This window comes from Sminthopsis crassicaudata, chromosome 6, assembly GCF_048593235.1.
Source record: "Sminthopsis crassicaudata isolate SCR6 chromosome 6, ASM4859323v1, whole genome shotgun sequence".
NCBI classification, from domain to species: domain Eukaryota; kingdom Metazoa; phylum Chordata; class Mammalia; order Dasyuromorphia; family Dasyuridae; genus Sminthopsis; species Sminthopsis crassicaudata.
In genome coordinates, this window is record NC_133622.1 from 41314184 (window position 1) to 41332849 (window position 18666).

At 34.0% G+C, this 18666-nt stretch overlaps 1 protein-coding gene across 5 annotated transcripts in view; it reads left to right on the forward strand.

Moving 5' to 3' along the window:
• Window positions 1-18666, forward strand: part of CEP135 (centrosomal protein 135) — an 83032-nt gene that overhangs the window by 32612 nt on the left and 31754 nt on the right. For all 5 annotated transcript variants that reach the window (XM_074276142.1, XM_074276143.1, XM_074276145.1 and 2 more), the window contains 6 exons: window positions 1125-1277; window positions 6356-6433; window positions 6584-6735; window positions 11749-11864; window positions 13151-13305; window positions 13883-13938. In XM_074276142.1, the coding sequence (XP_074132243.1) occupies window positions 1125-1277; window positions 6356-6433; window positions 6584-6735; window positions 11749-11864; window positions 13151-13305; window positions 13883-13938 (710 nt within the window). The remainder of the gene's footprint in view (window positions 1-1124; window positions 1278-6355; window positions 6434-6583; window positions 6736-11748; window positions 11865-13150; window positions 13306-13882; window positions 13939-18666) is intronic.

Here is an 18666-nt window from a genome sequence, read left to right on the forward strand (position 1 = left end):
GTATTGGTTCAGCCTATCCAAAATTTTTGGCAGTTATCATTTTTGACATTTCATAGGGTAATATTCTTATTACATTAAAAAAAACTGCCATTCAGTGGGTGTCCAGTTGTTTGGCACTCCTGGAAATTCTCATTCTTAGCTCTCACCCTGATATATTTCAGTGCCTTCAGGACTGTGAAGCTTGTTTTGCTACATCCAGCGTGTGGTGCTCCAGCTTCCCCTTCATGCAGAGTTTGGTTCAATACGATAAGGTTTTCTTCCAGTTCTCACAAGACAGAAATTCGTCTAGATTCATAATTAAACAGAAAGGAATTGAGCTGGCTCCAGAATCCAGAATTGAATTGGAGTCTGGGGGGGGGGGGGGGAGTGTCACACAATTTCCATAACTAACCACTTCTGTCCTCATCCCCTCAATTTCCTCAGTAACCTGAGCAAGTTACTTAATCTGTCAGTGTTTTAGGCAACTTCCTAAGATCAGGAGTCACAACGATATCCCCAGCCATGCAATTGATAGGGGTCTTTACCATGGAACCATGTTTCTCTCTCATATTTAGAATTTGGACTTAATTCGTATATGACAAGGAGTAATATTTGTGCATAAGGGAAGTTATCTGACAATATGAAAAATGGATTGGAGGGAGAATGCATAGAAATGTGAAGAACTATAAAAATCATTGTTATTGTCCAGGTCATTAGTAAGAGAGTCATTAACTATGGTAAGGAGTGAGAAACTTAAAGAGACAGATGCAAGAAGTGTTACTTAGATATATATAATCAGCAAGATTTTATGGCTAAATGAATATTAATGGTGAGGAAGTGGGAAAACTCAAATAAGGCATCAGGATTTTTAGCACAGGAAACTACTAGAGTTATGGTGCCATTGAGTGAAAGAGTGATCAGCTTACATCACTTAGTTTGCACAGAATATTGATTACTAGATTTCAGGTCTATGCAAATATAAGTACAGAAAATTAATCAGATAAGTAAGAATTCTTCATAGAATACAAATAATTATTCCTTAGTTTACTTCCTATACGCTATATAACAAAATGCTCTAGTATTTTAGACATTGTATTTTAAGATTTTATTGTTAGCATTCTCATTTTTACAATTCATTGTTTAAGGCACAGCATGATTTATCTGCACTAAGAAAGGAAACAACACATTGCCTGCCACCCCAAGATATCCTTTGTCTTATGGAAAAAGAAAAAGAGACTGCATTATCTGATTTGAGACTAATGATTGTAGAAAAGGAAGCTTTAAGAGAAAAGTTAAAAGTGAGTACTTTGTTTCTTTGACATTCAAGATTTTCATTGTAGCATTTACAAGCAGAACCTAAGATTTTAGAAATCTTGCAGGGAAGAAAAGTCGTCTCAATAAACTTTTCACTGTATGATTGCTACATAGAATATGCAACTAAATTTTAAGTACATCTGCATTACAGACATATTTGGGTTATGAAAAATATATATTTTTGCCTGCTGAAATGCCTAGGACTGTGTCACACTCATAATAGACACTTAAAACATGCTAAAAGAATGCTTGAAATGAATAAAAACATTTCAGAAATAAATTTAGTCCAGATCATCTCATTGAATGTATTTGTCATAGAATCTTTTATGATAAAAGATGTTTAGAAAGGATTTTTTTGAGCAATAATATAGCTTTATTATAGTTGCCTATTAGCTATCATAACTTTTTTATTTTAATAGTATTTTATTTTTCCAAATACATGCAAAGATAGTTTTCTTTTTAAAATAATAATAATAGCTTTTAATTTTCAAAATACCTGCATAGATGGCCTTCAACATACCCTCTTACAAAACCTTGCATTCCAAATTTTTTCCCTCCCTTCCCCCAACCTCCCTTCCTTAGAGAGCAAACAGTCCAAAACATTTGCAATTCTTCTTTATTTATTTATTTATTTTTTAAATAGCTTTTTATTTACAAGATATTTGCATAGGTAATTTTTCAGCATTAACAATTGCAAAACCTCTTGTTCCAACTTTTCCCTTCCTTTCCCCCTAGCCCTTCCCCCAGATGGCAGGTTGACCAATACATGTTAAATATTTTAAACTATAAGTTAAATACAATATATGTATACATATCCAAACAGTTATTTTGCTGCACAAAAAGAATCAGACTTTGAAATGGTGTCCAATTAGCCTGTGAAGGAAATAAAAAATGCAGGCGGACAAAAATAGAGGGATTGGGAATTCTATGTAGTGGTTCATAGTCAACTCCCAGAGTTCTTTCGCTGGGTGTAGCTGGTTCAGTTCATTACTGCTCTATTGGAACTGATTGGCTCATCTCATTGTTGGAGAGGGCCACATCCATCAGAATTGATCATCATATAGTATTGTTGTTGCAGTATATAATGATCTCCTGGTCCTGCTCATTTCACTCAGCATCAGTTCATGTAAGTCTCTCCAGGCCTTTCTGAAATCATCCTGCTGGTCATTTCTTACAGAACAATAATATTTCATAACATTCATATACCATAACTTATTCAGCCATTCTCCAATTGATGGGCATCCACTCAGTTTCCAGTTTCTGGCCACTAGAAAGAGGGCTGCCACAAACATTCTTGATGTGCAATTCTTCTAAACATATTTCCACATTTGTCATGCTCAAGAAAAATCAAATCAAAAAGAGGGGAAAAAACCACTAAAAAAAATCAAAATATTATGCTTTGATTAACATTTAGGCTCCATAGTTCTCTCTCTGAATGCAAATGGAATTTCCCTAACAAGTCTATTGGAATTACCTTGAATCACCATATTGTTGAAAAGATCCAAGTCCATCACAGCATCTAATTACTTAAAGAAAATTTAATTGAATTACAGAGAGAAATAGGCAAAATCATAATACTTGGAGATCTCAGTGTGTCCCTTTGAAACCTAGACAAATGTAAAAAAAAGATAAATGAGAAATGTCAGGGATCTCAAGAAAATTTTAACAAAGTTAAATATGAAAAGAACTCTTATCATTACTGAAAAAGCATAGAAATGAATTTATCTATTTCTTTCTCTCTCTCTCTCTCTCTCTTTTTTTTTTTTTTTTGGCTGAGGCAATTGTGTTAAGTGCCTTGCCCAGGATCACACAGCTAGGAATTGTTAAGTGTCTGAGGTCAGCTTTGAACTCAGGTCCTCCTGACTTCAGGGCTGGTGCTGTATCCACTGTACCACCTAGCTGTCCCTCATATCTATTTCTCAATTATGACATCTTTTTTAAAACATGAACTTTATAAAGAAATGTAGAAATATTAAATACATCTTTTATTGATCACAATGCAATAAAATTATGCTATTGGAAATTTTGAATTATCCTAAACTTTTTTTGTTTTAATGTTTTACTTTTATCTAGTACTAAAGTTAAATCTAACAAATTTTCTATACTTTTATATTTTCCTTTGGTTCCTGAATCCATCTGGGTGTTATAAAATAAGACATATTTTTCACTTCATTTTTTTTTTCTGTTATGTCATTCTCTTTTAAGTAATTATGGATTTCACTGAGGAAGTCCTGTAATGTTCTAGGCCTTGATACAATCAATATAATATTATTAGCAAATAGTATTGTCTAAGAGACTTCATCACTTATAAAAAATCTCTTTCATTTGTATGGAAGTACATCTTTGAAAAAAGCACTTGGTGAGCATACATCTTGTTTTATGTCTCACTTGACAATCAGAGAATTGTTGAACAGTTATTTCTGGATACATCTATCAAAGAATCTTGTAGGATTATAACATATGTTATGGAAAGCTGTTTGTGAAAGCCTTTATCTTATATTTTCCTGAAAGATGTCTTTAAAATGTGTTTAAACCATTGCTGGGAGAATTGGAAAATAGTATGGCAGAAACTAGGTATTGACCAACATCTCGCTACATATATATATGGAAATGGATTCATGATTCAGACATAAAGAATGATACTGTAAGCAAATTAGAAGAACAAAGGATAGTCTGTATCTCAGATCTGTGGAGAAAGAAGTAATTTGTGGCCAAAGAAGAACTAGAAGTACATTATGAAATGCAAAATAGGTAATTTTTATTATATTAAGATAAAAAAGTTTTTGTACAAACAAAACCAATGCAGACAAGTTTAGAAGAGAAGCAATAAACTGGAGGAAATTTTTTATATACAAAGGTTATGATAAAGGCCTCATTTCTAAAATGTATAGAGAATTGATTCAAATTTATAAGAAACAAGCCATTCTCCAATTGATAAATGGTCAAAGGATATGAACAGACAGTTTTCAGATGAAGAAATTAAAACCATTCCTACTCATATGAAAAATTGCTCTTAATCATTATTGATCAGAGAAATGCAAATTAGGACAACTCTGAGGTACCATTACACACTTCTCAGATTGGCTAGGTGACAGGAATAGATAACAATGAATGTTGGCCGTGATACGGGAAAACTGTGATACTAATAATATGTTGTTGGTGGAATTGTGAATTGTTCTAACCATTCTGTTGAGCAATTTGGAATTGTGCCCAAAAGGCTATCAAACTCTGTATGCCCTTTCATCCAGTAGTATCTATACTGGGCCTGTATCCCAAAGAGATCATAAACAAGGGAAAAGGGCCCACATGTGCAAAAATGTTTGTGGCAGCTCTTTTTGTAGTGGCAAGGAACTGGAAAGTGAGTGGATGCCCATCAGCTGAAGAAGGGTTGAGTAAATTATAGTACATGAATATTATGGAATATTATTGTTCTATAAGAAATGATCAGCAGACTGATTTCAGAAAGTCCTGGAATGACTTACATAAATTGATGCTAAGTGAAGTGAGTAAAACCAAGAGAACATTGTACTTGGCAACAGCAAAATTATATGATGATCAGCTCTTATGGAGTGGCTCTTTTCAACAATGAGGTGATTCAGACCAGTTCCAATAGATTTGTGATGGAAAGAGCCAAATATACCCAGAGAGAGGATTGTGGGACTGAATGTGAATCACAACATAGTATTTTAAATTTTTTGTTGTTGTTTGCTTGCGTTTTCTTTCTCTTTTTTTTCCCTTTTTTGAGCTGATTTTTTTTTTTTCAGCATGATAAAAGAATTGCTCATGGTTAATATATATTGGATTACTTGCTGTCTCAGGGAGGGAGATAGGGAAAAGGGAGGGAGAAAAAAATTAGAAACACAAGGTTTTTCAAGGGAGAATGTTGAAAATTATCTGTGCTGCATGTATTTTGAAAATAAAAAACTAAAAAAAATAAGAAAGAGAAATAAATAAAATGTATTTAAAACCATTATCATAAAGATTCACAAAAATGAGAAATAGGCTTATGGTTTGGTAGTTAGAAGTTTTTTTTGTTTTTGTTTTTTCTGTTTTTATTGTAATAATGACTATGTCTTATGAATGATGTCTTTTTTTCTCTTGGGTACATGCTCTAAGAATTCCATGAGCTCCTTTGTTTGCCTCCTGAAAAACATAGACCATCTTTCCATTTAGCTGTAACTTCATTTTTATCTTCTGTTTTCATTGTGAAAATAACAATATTGTTTGGTTCCGTAAATAGCATGTCTGTCATTGGACGCATTTAAGATCTCACATTTAGATTACCCACAATTAAGTTATTTATAGATATGTCTAAAAACTTTGTGATTCTTTTTCTCTCTGTTCTGAAAGAGAACACTGTGAAAGCCAGAAATGGAGTATTATTTTCTACTTAGTTTCTAGAGTAGCCATCAATAACAAATTAATCACCTAGTGGTTGAATTACTGGGCACATTTCATATGGTTTGGTTGATCCTTAGATATCAGATTTTGCTACAATCTTTCTAGCATGGTAGAACTTTCCAGAGCTTATATTCTTCCAGCACAATCTTTGAGAATCCATTGTGATTTCCATGCTCAGAGAAATATGAAAGTAGGACATTATAGAGGTTATAAAAATGAATACTCATGCATACTCCAGGTCCTATCTCTTAAACAGGTAGACTTAAGAATAAACTAGATATATGTTCTTACATTGCAGAATTAGATCTTTAGTGAAGTTTTACTATCTGATCTTTATAGAAGTTTTATATTATGGATGGTGACCCTTGTTTCTCGAAGTTTATGTAAATTGAGCCTAAAATAAAATATGGATGACTGTTATTTTAAAACCATTTTTTCATGTCATTAATTCAAGTACTCCATGTCTGACACTTAAGATTTTTTTCTTTTGTAAAAAAAGTGTTGTATAAATATGAGATCATAAATTCCTGGAGAGATTTAAATCCCTGACCCCTCTTACCCAGAATCTTACATAATATCTTGTACATAGTAGGCACTTAATACATATTTGTTATTTTGTATTGTGACTTATACTAACCTTTCCCATAAAATTGTCTTGCAGAATGTACAAGAATTGGCTATTGTGGGAAAAACAGAAATGGAAAAAAATATGGAAGATCTGGAAAACATTAATTATGAGGTGATTTAAACTTCTTTCAAAAGAAGCTTTTTAGTAAATAAAGTTTTCTCTTTCTTCAAACAATTTTCTTTAAGTAATATTCTTAAAAAGTAATGAGGAAAATCCAAATCTCTAAGTATGTGACATTCCATTTTTATCTATTAATTACAGCTTGAAACTGAAAGATGTGATTTGAAGTCTAAAGTATCAATGATGAAGGAGACAATAGAGTCACTAGAGAATAAATTGAAACTCCAATATCATAAACTTATCCATGTTGCTGATGACTCATCCCAACAGAAAACAGCATTGAACTCACTAAAGTAAGTTTATTAAAATTATTTAATGTGCATAAGTAAAAGTTGATCATCTTGGGAATTACTCAGAACTATTTCATGCCCCATGCTACAGAATTACTAAAAACTCTTTTGTTATGTGATGCATAGTACCTGACTGAAGCAGCATCAGTAATCTGAACCCTTCAGGATAAGTTCTGCTGTTGCTTCCCCCTAGTCAATGAGAGAATCCTGGGTAAAGTGCTATGGGAGATGCAAAGGAATTGTAATTGTATTACACTGGCCTTGACCTCCAAGAGCTTATAGTCAGTAACAGGAAAAACCGCATACACAGCAATCTTTAATATGTGGTTGGTTTTGCATTCAAGAGGACTATAGCATCTATTACTGAAATGGTAAATCAGGAGAAGCCACATGATTGGAGGTAGCATTTGAGTGACACTATAAAGAATGGATGGAAATTGAACAAGTGAACAATAAGGAGGACACAACATTTTAAGTGTGAGAAAGCACTCAAAGGAAAGCCTAAGACATGTTAGAGGGAGAGTTTGGCTGGAATGTAAAGTGAGGTGTTTATGGAGGAGAACATGAAATAATTCAAGAAAGAATAAGGTCAAATTGTGGAGCTCCTGGAATGGAAGGCTTAGGAGGTAGTAACATACTCATTTCTTATTTTATTTCTTATCCTTGAAGAAATGCTATTTTGAAAGATTTGGCATATAAAAATAGTGAATGTGATGGAGTGACAGTTTTGAATGATTTGCTTAAAGCATACAAGTTATTTGCAGAATAAGAAAAATTGAGGTAGAAGAAACTTCAAAGCCATTCTCATATTAATAGTCATATTAATGACCATTATTATAATCATTATATTAATTATATTAATATACATATTAACATTAATTATTATTATTAATGGTCAAAGGATGTGAATATGAAGGAAATATGATGAGAAGATATTTAGGCAATCAACAACCTTATTTTTAAAAACTCTCCTTATTGCTAATAACTGAGAAATGCGCAGGAAAAAACAGTTGTTGAACTGACATTGGGAGAATGGACACAATAAATCACTATTGGTTGAGCCATGAGTTGATCTAATATTCTGAAAAAGAATTTGACCCTAATCTAAATGTCATTTAACTGTGCATACCTTTTGACTCAATGATATCATTACTAAATACATATTAAAAAAAAGAATCATGTACAAAAATATTAATAGTTCAGTCAGTTGTTTTTCAGTAGTGGCCAGTTCTCTATGACCACATTTTGGGTTTTCTTGGCATGGATACTGTAGTGGTTTGCCTTTTTCTTCTCCACTTCATTGTATGGATGAAGAAACTGAAGCAAACAGGGTCACCCAGCTAGTAAATCTCTGAGGCCAGATTTGAACTCAAGAATCTTAGTGATTTCTAGCCCCAGTGCATTACTTTGCTTCCCATTTCGAGTAGTATGTTTTGTCATTACAAAGAATAGGAAACAAAGTCAAATGCTCACTGTTTATTGGGGAATTCCTGAACAAGTTATGGTATATGAATATAATGAACTATTATTCCATAAGAAATGACTAAAGGAGTAGTTTCAAAGAAAGCTGGACAATCATGTATGAACTTAATGGAGCATGAAATGAGCAGAACAATTTATCCCATGACTACAATATTGCAAAAGATAACAACTTTGGAAAGATGTAAGATATATATATATTTATATATTTTTTTTGGGGGGGGGGGGCTGAGGCAATTGGAGTTAAGCCAGGAGTGTTAAGTGTTTGAGGTCATATTTGAACTCAGGCCTCCTGTCTTCAGGGCTGGTGCTCCATCTACTGCACCCCCTAGCTACCCCAAGATATAAGAATTTAAATGCACAGACCAGCTTCTCACTTTGTGAAGAAGTCCTGGTCTGCAAGTGCAGGATGAGGCCTAAATTTTTAGAGGCCAGTATATGATTTCTTTTATTTTATTATGCTTATTTGTTATAACAGTGAGCTTTTAGTTGTTGGAAGGAAAAAATGGGGTAAAAAATAGTGATGTAAGAAAAATAGAAATGGCATCAATGGTTTTCAAAGGCACAGAAGAGAGGAAAAGGAAGTGAAGAGAGAGACACAGGCACTCAAACAATTTTTGAACTACTGTATTGCATTTGTTACATACATAAAAACATTACATAATAGAGATTCATAATTTTGTGTACAATCTTTTTCTTTCTTGCAAAAAGAAGTGATTGATATCTCTTGTTCATAATGTTAAAAAAGAAAGTGCAAAATACAAGATTAAAATTAATTTAGAAACAATAGCAAAGTTTAAAAATTAGATAATGGCATATAATTAAAACAGCTCCAACCTTACTTGTTAAAAATACTGTTGGCTCTGAAAAATAGGAAAAATGGATGGAAGAATAGGTGATAACACCATCTTTAAAGTGATAATTATCACTTTAAAAAATTTGACTAATTGGTATATAAATTAATTACCATCACAAGTAGATCCAAAATGCCTAGAAATTACTTTGATTAGTGAACTTTGATAAAAAGAGTAATAGGGTATTCAGGGATGATTTAGAATTTAAACTTTCTTGTAAATTTTTTGAAACAAGGACAATAAAATATTTTGTGAAATAGCAATGCATAAAATAGCATGTGGCAGGGAAAGACAAATTTAAAATGAATTGACAGAGATCTGACTAAGCAAAATCAACTTGAAGGTATTTAAAAGATAAAACTGAAAGGAAGGATAGCCAACATGAAAAAAATGGTAGCAATCTGTGTTGCTTTTCATTTTTTAAAAATGTTTTTCACATCAGTGAACTGCATTTGCAACATTGGACTCTAATAATCCCAGATTTGTTACTTGAATAATAGAAATAGCATTGTAAAAACAAACATGGGGAAGAAAGCATTAGGAAAAGTCTTGAATGAAAAGTAGAGGAAAGATCTGGGACCTTGTTACTCAGAAAAAAGTAGCTATGAGAATATCAGCAACTACTGATCTATGTGCTTGCTTTTGCAACTTTGCAGAGTGTTCATAAGGGTAATCTGCACATCCTTAAGAAGATCCTTAATGACATTTTGAGGAAATAAGTGTGCTTTGGTTAGTAATATTTAACAATAGATTATGTATTTATGGTCATACAATTGAAAGTTAAAAGAGAATACATTAACCCACTGAGCTCAGTGTTTGTGGATCAGGTAAAAGCATTTGATTCAGTAGACTTAAAGGCTATCCTTATGGCTATCCAATAAGATGTCTCCATATATATATTTTTATATGTTGGAATTTTTGAAAAATTTAACAAATGAGATAAACTTTGATCAACTGTCCTTATTATTAATATTAAGGGAAGCATAAAACAATTGAAGTTCTCCTCTGTTATGGGGGGATATCTAGCACAAAATCCAGAAGAAAGATTCTCTGTAAAAGTAAAGGTTCTCTAGTTTTCCTTTGTGGAATATCTATCAATTGACTGAGAAATGGATTCTATTATACTTGACACATTGGATATATTGCAGCACCTCCTAAATAAGACCCGTAGCCAAGCCAAAGAATTCATCTAAACAATTCACACAGAATATATCAAGATGATGAAAAATATCTATAGTCCAAACAGTGGTACTAAATTAGCTGGTAGTAGAAGGCAGTACTTACATCTTCTTTAGACACTGAAAGTAAATGAGATGTACCCAAAATTGACCGGAAAGAGAACAACCTAGATTACCTTTAGAAAATCATTGTTGTTTTAATATCCCTGAGCTTTCCTCTTACACAAAGGCTTTTTTTTTTTTTTTTTTTTTTTTTTTTTTTTTAATCAGTATTATTCTAATAGTGGCAAATAACTATGAGGCCTGGAAGATCACTTTCTTGGAAGGAGATTAAAGAATATTAGATTCCCAAAGGGCATTGTTGAGGTATATGGTGAGTGTGAATAGAATGCCACATTTTCTTTTTCCTAGCTATTCCAGAGTCAGACCATATACCTTGGTTAGAGGAAAGGACACTGACTCTATCTATATCCTTGTAAAGATTAGATACGGGATTGCTAGACATGACTATGTCAATAGCTTTCTGCAATCTTTATTAATTTAAGGAGAAAACAGAATTATAAAATGCTGCTGAAGACATTCATATCTGTCAATTTGTGAACTGTGGTAAGAAAGCTCATTTCATTATTAATAGTGTCCTTTCAGTTGGCAATGTGCCGGAAGTTCCATTATGGGGTGACCAAAAAAAAATGTCTAATGACCAGGGCAAGCTTGCCTATTCATTTGGAAATTATACCATCTCTGAAAATCCAGAAACCAAGAATACATAGATAAAGCTATCTTCAGGATCTAAGAAAGTAACTATAGATAACTTACTTGTTCTTGTAGGGGAGACCATATTGATGAAACCAGCCCTATATCCTATTGATCTGGCAAACTGAATATAAAAATTCAAAAGAGACTTGCTGACCATGGACGCTATGAAATCCCCTTGTGGGAAAGAGTCTATTGGGAGATCATTTATCATTTGAAGAGGCACCTTGTCTGGTTGTAAAGTTAGTTTCATTGTGCCCAGTACTCTGGTTTACTATGGAGGAGGAGAAAAATAGGAGGAGCTTGAGAACCTAGAATCCTATCAATAAAAGTTATTTTTGGGAAACAAAAAATAACCGAATGGAAAAAGCATGGACCAACTAATTATATTCTTACACTATTAAGAGATCTACAGGAAGAACTCCTCCGTACATTGATTGAATTACCTGTATTGAATTTATAGTTAGGTAAAAGTCCATTAGATGGGTAGACATAATAGGTTTTATTTTGCATCATTATATCAATATTTACATTGATGAGATACCAGATTCACTGAACTAAAATCTAGAAAGAATAAATTGCTTTTTAAAAGAAAGATTAGTGGTCAGCGTAAAGGAAGACATGAACTAGAAGGCTTTTCAGAATAGCAAAGATATTTAAATTTTAAAGGAGAGTTTTTTGATTTAAAAAAAATTACCATCTCAAATTTGGAAAGTTAAAGATCAAGAACATTTTATATTTATATACTTTAGGATAATAAATGAGCAGTTGCAGAGAGCTGTTGATGATTGTCAGCACCGATTTGCAATTAAAAGTGAAGAACTTCAAGCAGCCCAAATACAGATAGCATCCCTAGAAGAAAAAATAAGTAAGTGTTTCCGAATTTTATTTTCCTTTGTTTTTTCTTCTTTTTCCCCAAATACATGCAAGGATAGTTTTCATCATTCACTTTTACAAAACCTTGTGTTCCAAATTTTTCTCCCTCTCCTCTCCCCAAGACAGCAAGCAATCCAGTATAGGTTAAATATGTACAATTCTTCTAAACATATTTCCGTATTCCATCATGCTATGCAAAAAAAAAAATCTAATCAAGAGAAAAAAAAACAAGAAAACAACAACAAAAAAGGATCCACATTCAGTCTTCATAGTTTTCTTTTAGGATGTAGATGGCATTTTCCATTCTATGTGCATTAGAATTGCCTTAAATCATCTAATTGTTGAAAAGAGCCAAGTCTGTCACAGTTGATCATCACATAATCTTGTTACTGTGTATGATGTTTTCTTGGTTCTGCTCATTTCACTTAGCATCAGTTCACATAAGTCTTTCCAGGCTTTTCTGAAATCAGCCTGCTCATCATTTCTTTTTTTTTTTTTTTTTTAATATATATTTTTTATAATATTATCCCTTGTATTCATTTTTCCAAATTATCCCCCCCTCCCTCTACTTCCTCCCCCCCGATGACAGGCAATCCCATACATTTTACATGTGTTACAATATAACCTAGATACAATACATGTGTGTAAATACCATTTTCTTGTTGCACAATAAGCATTAGATTCTGAAGGTACATGTAATCTGGGCAAACAGATATTAGTGCTAACAATTTACATTCACTTCCCAGTGTTCCTTCTCTGGGTGTAGCTACCTCTGTCCATCATTGATCAACTGGAAGTGAGTTGGATCTTCTTTATGTTGAAGATTTCCACTTCCTTCAGAATACATCCTCATACAGTATTGTTGTTGAAGTGTATAGTGATCTTCTGGTTCTGCTCATTTCACTCAGCATCAGTTGATGTAAGTCTCTCCAAGCCTCTCTGTATTCCTCCTGCTGGTCATTTCTTGCAGCTGCTCATCATTTCTAATAGAACAATAATGTTCCATTACCTTTATATACCATAACTTATTTAGCCGTCCTCCAACTGATGGGTATCCACTCAGTTTCCAGTTTTTTGTCAATACAAAAAGAGGTGCTACAAACATTTTTGCACATGTGGGTCCTTTTCCCTTTTTAATGATTTCTTTGGGATACAGGCCCAGTAGAGTCACTGCTGGATCAAAGGTTATGCACAATTTGATAGCCCTTTGGGCATATGGCCTTTTTTTTTTTTTTTAACTATTTACTTAGCCTAACAAGCATTCTTTTTCATTTGTAGATAGGCTAACCTGTAAGATAACTTCACAAGATGAGGAACTAGTTGCACTTAAAAATACTGTTTGTGTTATTGATAAGGAGAAAGACTACCTTCAGGAAGTCGTAGATGAAAAGACAGAAAAAATTGCTACCTCAGAAGATAACATTGCAACTAAGGTATGTGTTGGATAATTTCTTCATGTCAACTTCAGTTCCTAGAAGCAGATTTTATTATTCCAGATTAGAGAATCTTTTATCATATTTCAACATTGTGTGTGTGCAAATAATGACAAATATTGGTGCTGTTTTCATGCTGTAACTAAGATAAGCATATATAATATGTGAAGCTAAGATATTGTACCTACAATTTATGAAGATATGATTAATGTTAAAAATATCTTTTTTGCTCACCACTGTATATTTAAGTTTTGTTTGTTTTTTTATCGCATAGGATTTGCTTACTAGCATTTTAAAAATAATTTTTCTGTTTGGGGGTCATACTTCTGTAGATCAGTATTCAGTATTATAGCAACCTTAGAGGCATCTACAGATTCTCTTACTCAATGAGAACGTTGTTATTGTTTCAGATCTTGTTTGACATAGGTAAATATGGTTCCCCTAGGTGAGGGAAATGGGCTTAATAAAGATGTTTTGTAAGAGAATTTCATAATGAGATTTTACCTATAAACATCATATTAAATAAATTTCATAGGAATTATTTATAATTTCATAGTATATTTTTATCATTTTGTAGGAAAAAACTATTTCCCATTTGCAAGTAACACTATCAAACGTGGAGTCAACAATAGGGTAAGTAGTAAAGTGGGACTTTGGCTTTTTATAAATTTGACTTTATCAGTTCGTCCATAAACATTTATTAAGCACTTATTATGTACCAAGAATTCTACTAAGTGATAGGAATACAAAGAAATACAAAAACATTCCTTGCTTTCAAAAACCTCACACTCTGATGAGGGAGACAACATGCAAGCTATATACAGGGATGAGGAGAAATAATGAAAAGAAGAAGGACAGTAGGATTAAGAGAAATTGGGAAAGATTTGTAGGGATGGAAGATTCAAGTGAGAGTTTTTTGAGTGGAAATGCTAGAGGGGACATGTCTTTTGGAAGGCATGTGGTAGAATGGGGTCCTCTTTTAAATGTAGTGGGGTTAGTCTTGGCAAGGAGAAGGACACTGCATCATGTGAGACAGGAATGAATGAAGAGATAGTCATAGAAGACATCTGAGTGATCCAAGATAAGAAAGGGGGAGAAATGGGCAAACTCAGCAAATGGCCTCAATTTTTTTTTCAGCAAAATGGTGGATAAGGGTTCTGAGCTTAGAAGGAGGGAAGATGGGGAGCCATGGGAAGTTTAAAGAGGGATGAAAAGGTTCAGAAGCATCACTATGGTATAAGTGGGATAGAGAGTTAATTAGCGAGGTACATGTAAAAGGACCCTCAAGTAGCAGTAAGCCATTTAAAGTTATATAACATAAAAATGTAGTGGGTAAGTGAGAACATGATTTTCTCCATCTTGGTTCTCCAGCTTGTGTGTAAGAACAAAGGCTGCAAATGATGGAAGGGATCGTAGGCTGAGGCTTAGCACAGAGTAATCAGCAGTATGATAAGGCAAGAGGCACAGAAGGAAACAGTATATAGTTGAACTGATTCGAAATGACTGGTGAAGAAATAATAGAGGCAAGGAACTAGAAAATAGGGGTCAATGGCCCAGAGGTCATGGTATAGGCAAAGAGCAGGTTTGGTTTTGGAAAGCAAAGAAAGAGGTGTTCTAATCTGTGATCACATATGATTAGATCAGGGAGTTTCATGGTTCATGAACATAGAAGTGTGGTGCTTTTTTGTTGATGGTCGAATTAAATTCAAATCCTTCATTCTTTTATTTAAGGCTATCTATAATATAGAACAATCTGGAATAGCCTACTCATAGCAGACTAAATTCTTTTTGCCCTTCATGTAAACATGGTCTTTCTCTGAACCTCTTTGCTTCTGCTAATCCTACTACTCAAATTCCTTCCCCCTTCATCTCTGTCCAAATTATTCATGTGATGAGCTTTCCTTTTGCCATATCCAGTTTTGGTCAGATTCATTATTTTGTTCTTTTTTCCTACTATTTTTTTTTTTTTCCATTTAATAGTATACTGTTTTTTTCCAACTATATGTAAAGGTAGTTTTTCAATGTTTATTTTTGTAAGATTTTAGTTCCAAATTTTTCTCCTTTCTTCTCCCCCTAAGACAGCAATTAATCTGATATATGTTACACATGTACATCATATTAAATACAGTTTCCAATATTATTCATATTGTAAAAGAAGAATCAGAACAAAATGGAAAATTCACAAGAAAAAAAAAAAAAGGAAAAAAAAAGTCTTTGATCTGCTTTCAGACTCCATAGTTCTAGGGATATAAATGGCATTTTCCATCATAAATCTTTTGGAGTTGTCTTAGACTATTGTTTATGGCTGAGAAGAGCTAAGTTGGCTAGAGTTTTTAATTGCACAGTATTTGCTGTTAATGGTGTATGATGTTCTCCTGGTTCTGCTCATTTCACTCAATATAAGTTCATGTAAGTCTTTATAGGTTTTTCTGAAATTTGTTTATCATTTCTTTCTTATACTACAATGGCATTCTATTGCATTCATACCACAACTTGTTCAGCCATTCCCCACTTGATGGACATTCCCTCAATTTCCAATTCTTTGCCACCACAAAAAGAGCTACTATAAATATTTGTGTACATGTGACTTCTTTTCTCTTTTTTGTAATCTCTTTGGGATCCAGAACCAGTAGTGATATTTCTGGTCTGCTTCTTAATGTTGGATTTGATGTTAGTCAGACTTTGTTCCCTTCGGATGAAGATGTCTGGCCTGATTTTCTATTCTTATGTCCTCCTTTCACAGGTCCATCTGGGGATCTGCAAGTTTGCAGTGTTCCCATAGGGGTGCCCTCCTGGCCTGTGTTTTGCAAGCTCCTGCCCCAAGTGTGGGTCTATTTGCTTGTTTTTAATAGGAGTTTTAACTAGCTGCTTCACTCAGGTCCTCTTGGCCTGCTGGAAGGTTCTCCAGGTTCAGAACAGCTGAACTGCTGGCTCCTCTGATATAGGACACTGCACTACATTTTTGAGTTAGAGCCACAGAGCTATCATTTACTTCCGGAATATGGTCTTTGCTCAGTACAGATAGTACCAATCCTTGGGATCATTCCTTTTTGCCTGGATCTGTGACAGGACACTGAATGGTGGGTGACAGAGCTTGCAGAGGGCACCCATTCCTGCACTCAGACCATGTCCAATCTCTTCTCTACCTCCCTCCCCCACATTATTGAACTTCTACTTCCTTGTCTCATCATTTTACCCAATCATAATCCAGCTGATCATTTGTTGGCCCTTTGAATTATTGCATTGACTTTTTCTAACTTATCTTACTAGCTGTTTTTTCCTTTTCCTCATGAAGTTCTATTTTCAACTTCAGGTGATGCCCCCTAATCCTTCTTATATCTACTGTACTTAATCCTAGCTCTCTTTCATCTGGAGAATATGGAGTCATATCTGGACCTGGATGTTAATTATTCTTTTTCAGATTGACTGAGTTATTCTTCCTTAAATTCAACATCTGACCTACTGCACTAACCTAAATTTCTCTAATTGACCTACATGATTTTCTTCTACCTTGTCTAATGCTCTTTCTTCTGCCACTTCCATTCCCCTAACCTTCTTCTGCAGTAGCTGGAAATAAAATTCAATCCAATACACACCTGCTATATGGAGAGGGCACTGTGTAGTTTTAATGCAGTGTAGACTCAGGTTGAATTAATAGAACTCTGGGTTGCACTAAAAGAAAGACCATTTTCAAAAGGAAGGTGATATTCTCATTGCACTATGCCATTTTTGGTCTGCAGGGCATGCTTCAAAGGGTTTCTACCATCATGAGCAGCAAACTGGAGAAGATACTTTATGATCCGCTGAAGGAAACTGGTTGATGTGTTGAGCCTTAAATGATTTGCAAGGGGACATGATAACTGTCTTCAAGTATTTTAAGGACTAGGGTGCCAAAGAATGATTAATGAAAATTTCTGCTTCCCTTCTCATTTTAGCTGCATTGGATTTGTGGGTGCAAAATCTTTTTAGTTTAATGTAATCAAAATACTTAGCTCCAGAGAGCACAGCTTGGATCACCAAGTAGAAGTTCTGAAGGGCCAGTGTGAGGAAATTATGGACAGAATAATTGAATTTAAAAGGTATTAATTCTCATTGGATATATATAAGCGTGTCCTTATGGGCAGCTAGGTGGCAGAATGGATAGAGAACTGGGCCTGGAGTCAGGAAGGCCTGAGTTCAAATTTAGCCTCTCTTAACTATGTGTGTGATCCAGAACAAATTACTTAACTCTGTTTGCCTCAGTTATTTCATCTGTGAAGTGATCTGGAGAAGGAAATGGCAGACAACTCCTGTATATTTGCCAAGAAAGACCCCAAATTGGGGAGGGCATAAAGAGTCAGATATGACCAAAAATGACTAAACAACAAGATGACCCTTTCTCCCTGATTTATACAAGAGATTTCTTGTACAAATATTGGTTGATCTGGATTTGATCTGTAATGGACCCGTCTTCTCCCTTATTTTGGACACAATGCAGTTTAGATTTGAATCAGTATTTTTTGGCTATCATGCCAGTGTTGAGCTTGCAATTTAATTAAAACCTTCTGATACCATTTACACAAATTGTTTTGGAGCCAAGCTTTCCCCTTCTTATTCTGAGTTAGTTATTGCTTGTCATGTAGATAGCTCTTTGCATCTATCATTGTTAAATGCCATATTAGTTGATTGAGCTACAGTTTTCCCCCAACAGATCTTTGGATTATCACCACAGAGACAAGATCATCTAATATGATAACTATCCCTCCCTGCTTTCTGTCCTCTGGAAATATGACTAGAATAGCATATTAAAAAAAATTTTTTTAAACCAGTTTTAAAAAGCACAAAGTCCAGGTCTAATACCACTATCCCTCCACTAGAGATCTTCTTCTAACTGATATTGAATCATTAATGACTGCTCTGCTGGTGTTCTTTCAGTTCTGAACTAACTAGTAGTATAACTTCCATTACTCCATCTTGTTTATATGGTTTAATGAGAGACTTGGTAAAACAGTTTGCTGAAATCTAGAAATAGTCTATGATTTTCCTATAGTCTGTTATATTGGTTACCTTGTCACACAGAAAGGAGGTGAGGCATGACTAGGTCTTGATAATTGTCTGTTCTTACACTTTGACCATTCATCAATTGGGGAATGACTTGTATTCTTTTAAAATTGACTCAGTTCTTTATATATTTTAGAAATGAGGCTTTTATCAGACTCACTGTCCAAATTGTTTCCCAGATTCTGCTTCCCTTCTCATCTTGGCTGCATTGGTTTTGTGGATGCAAACCCTTTTTAGTTTAATGTATCCATTTTGCATTTTGTAATGTTCTCTAGTTCTTCTTTTGGTCATGCTGATTCTTTTAGTATCCTGGAATATGGC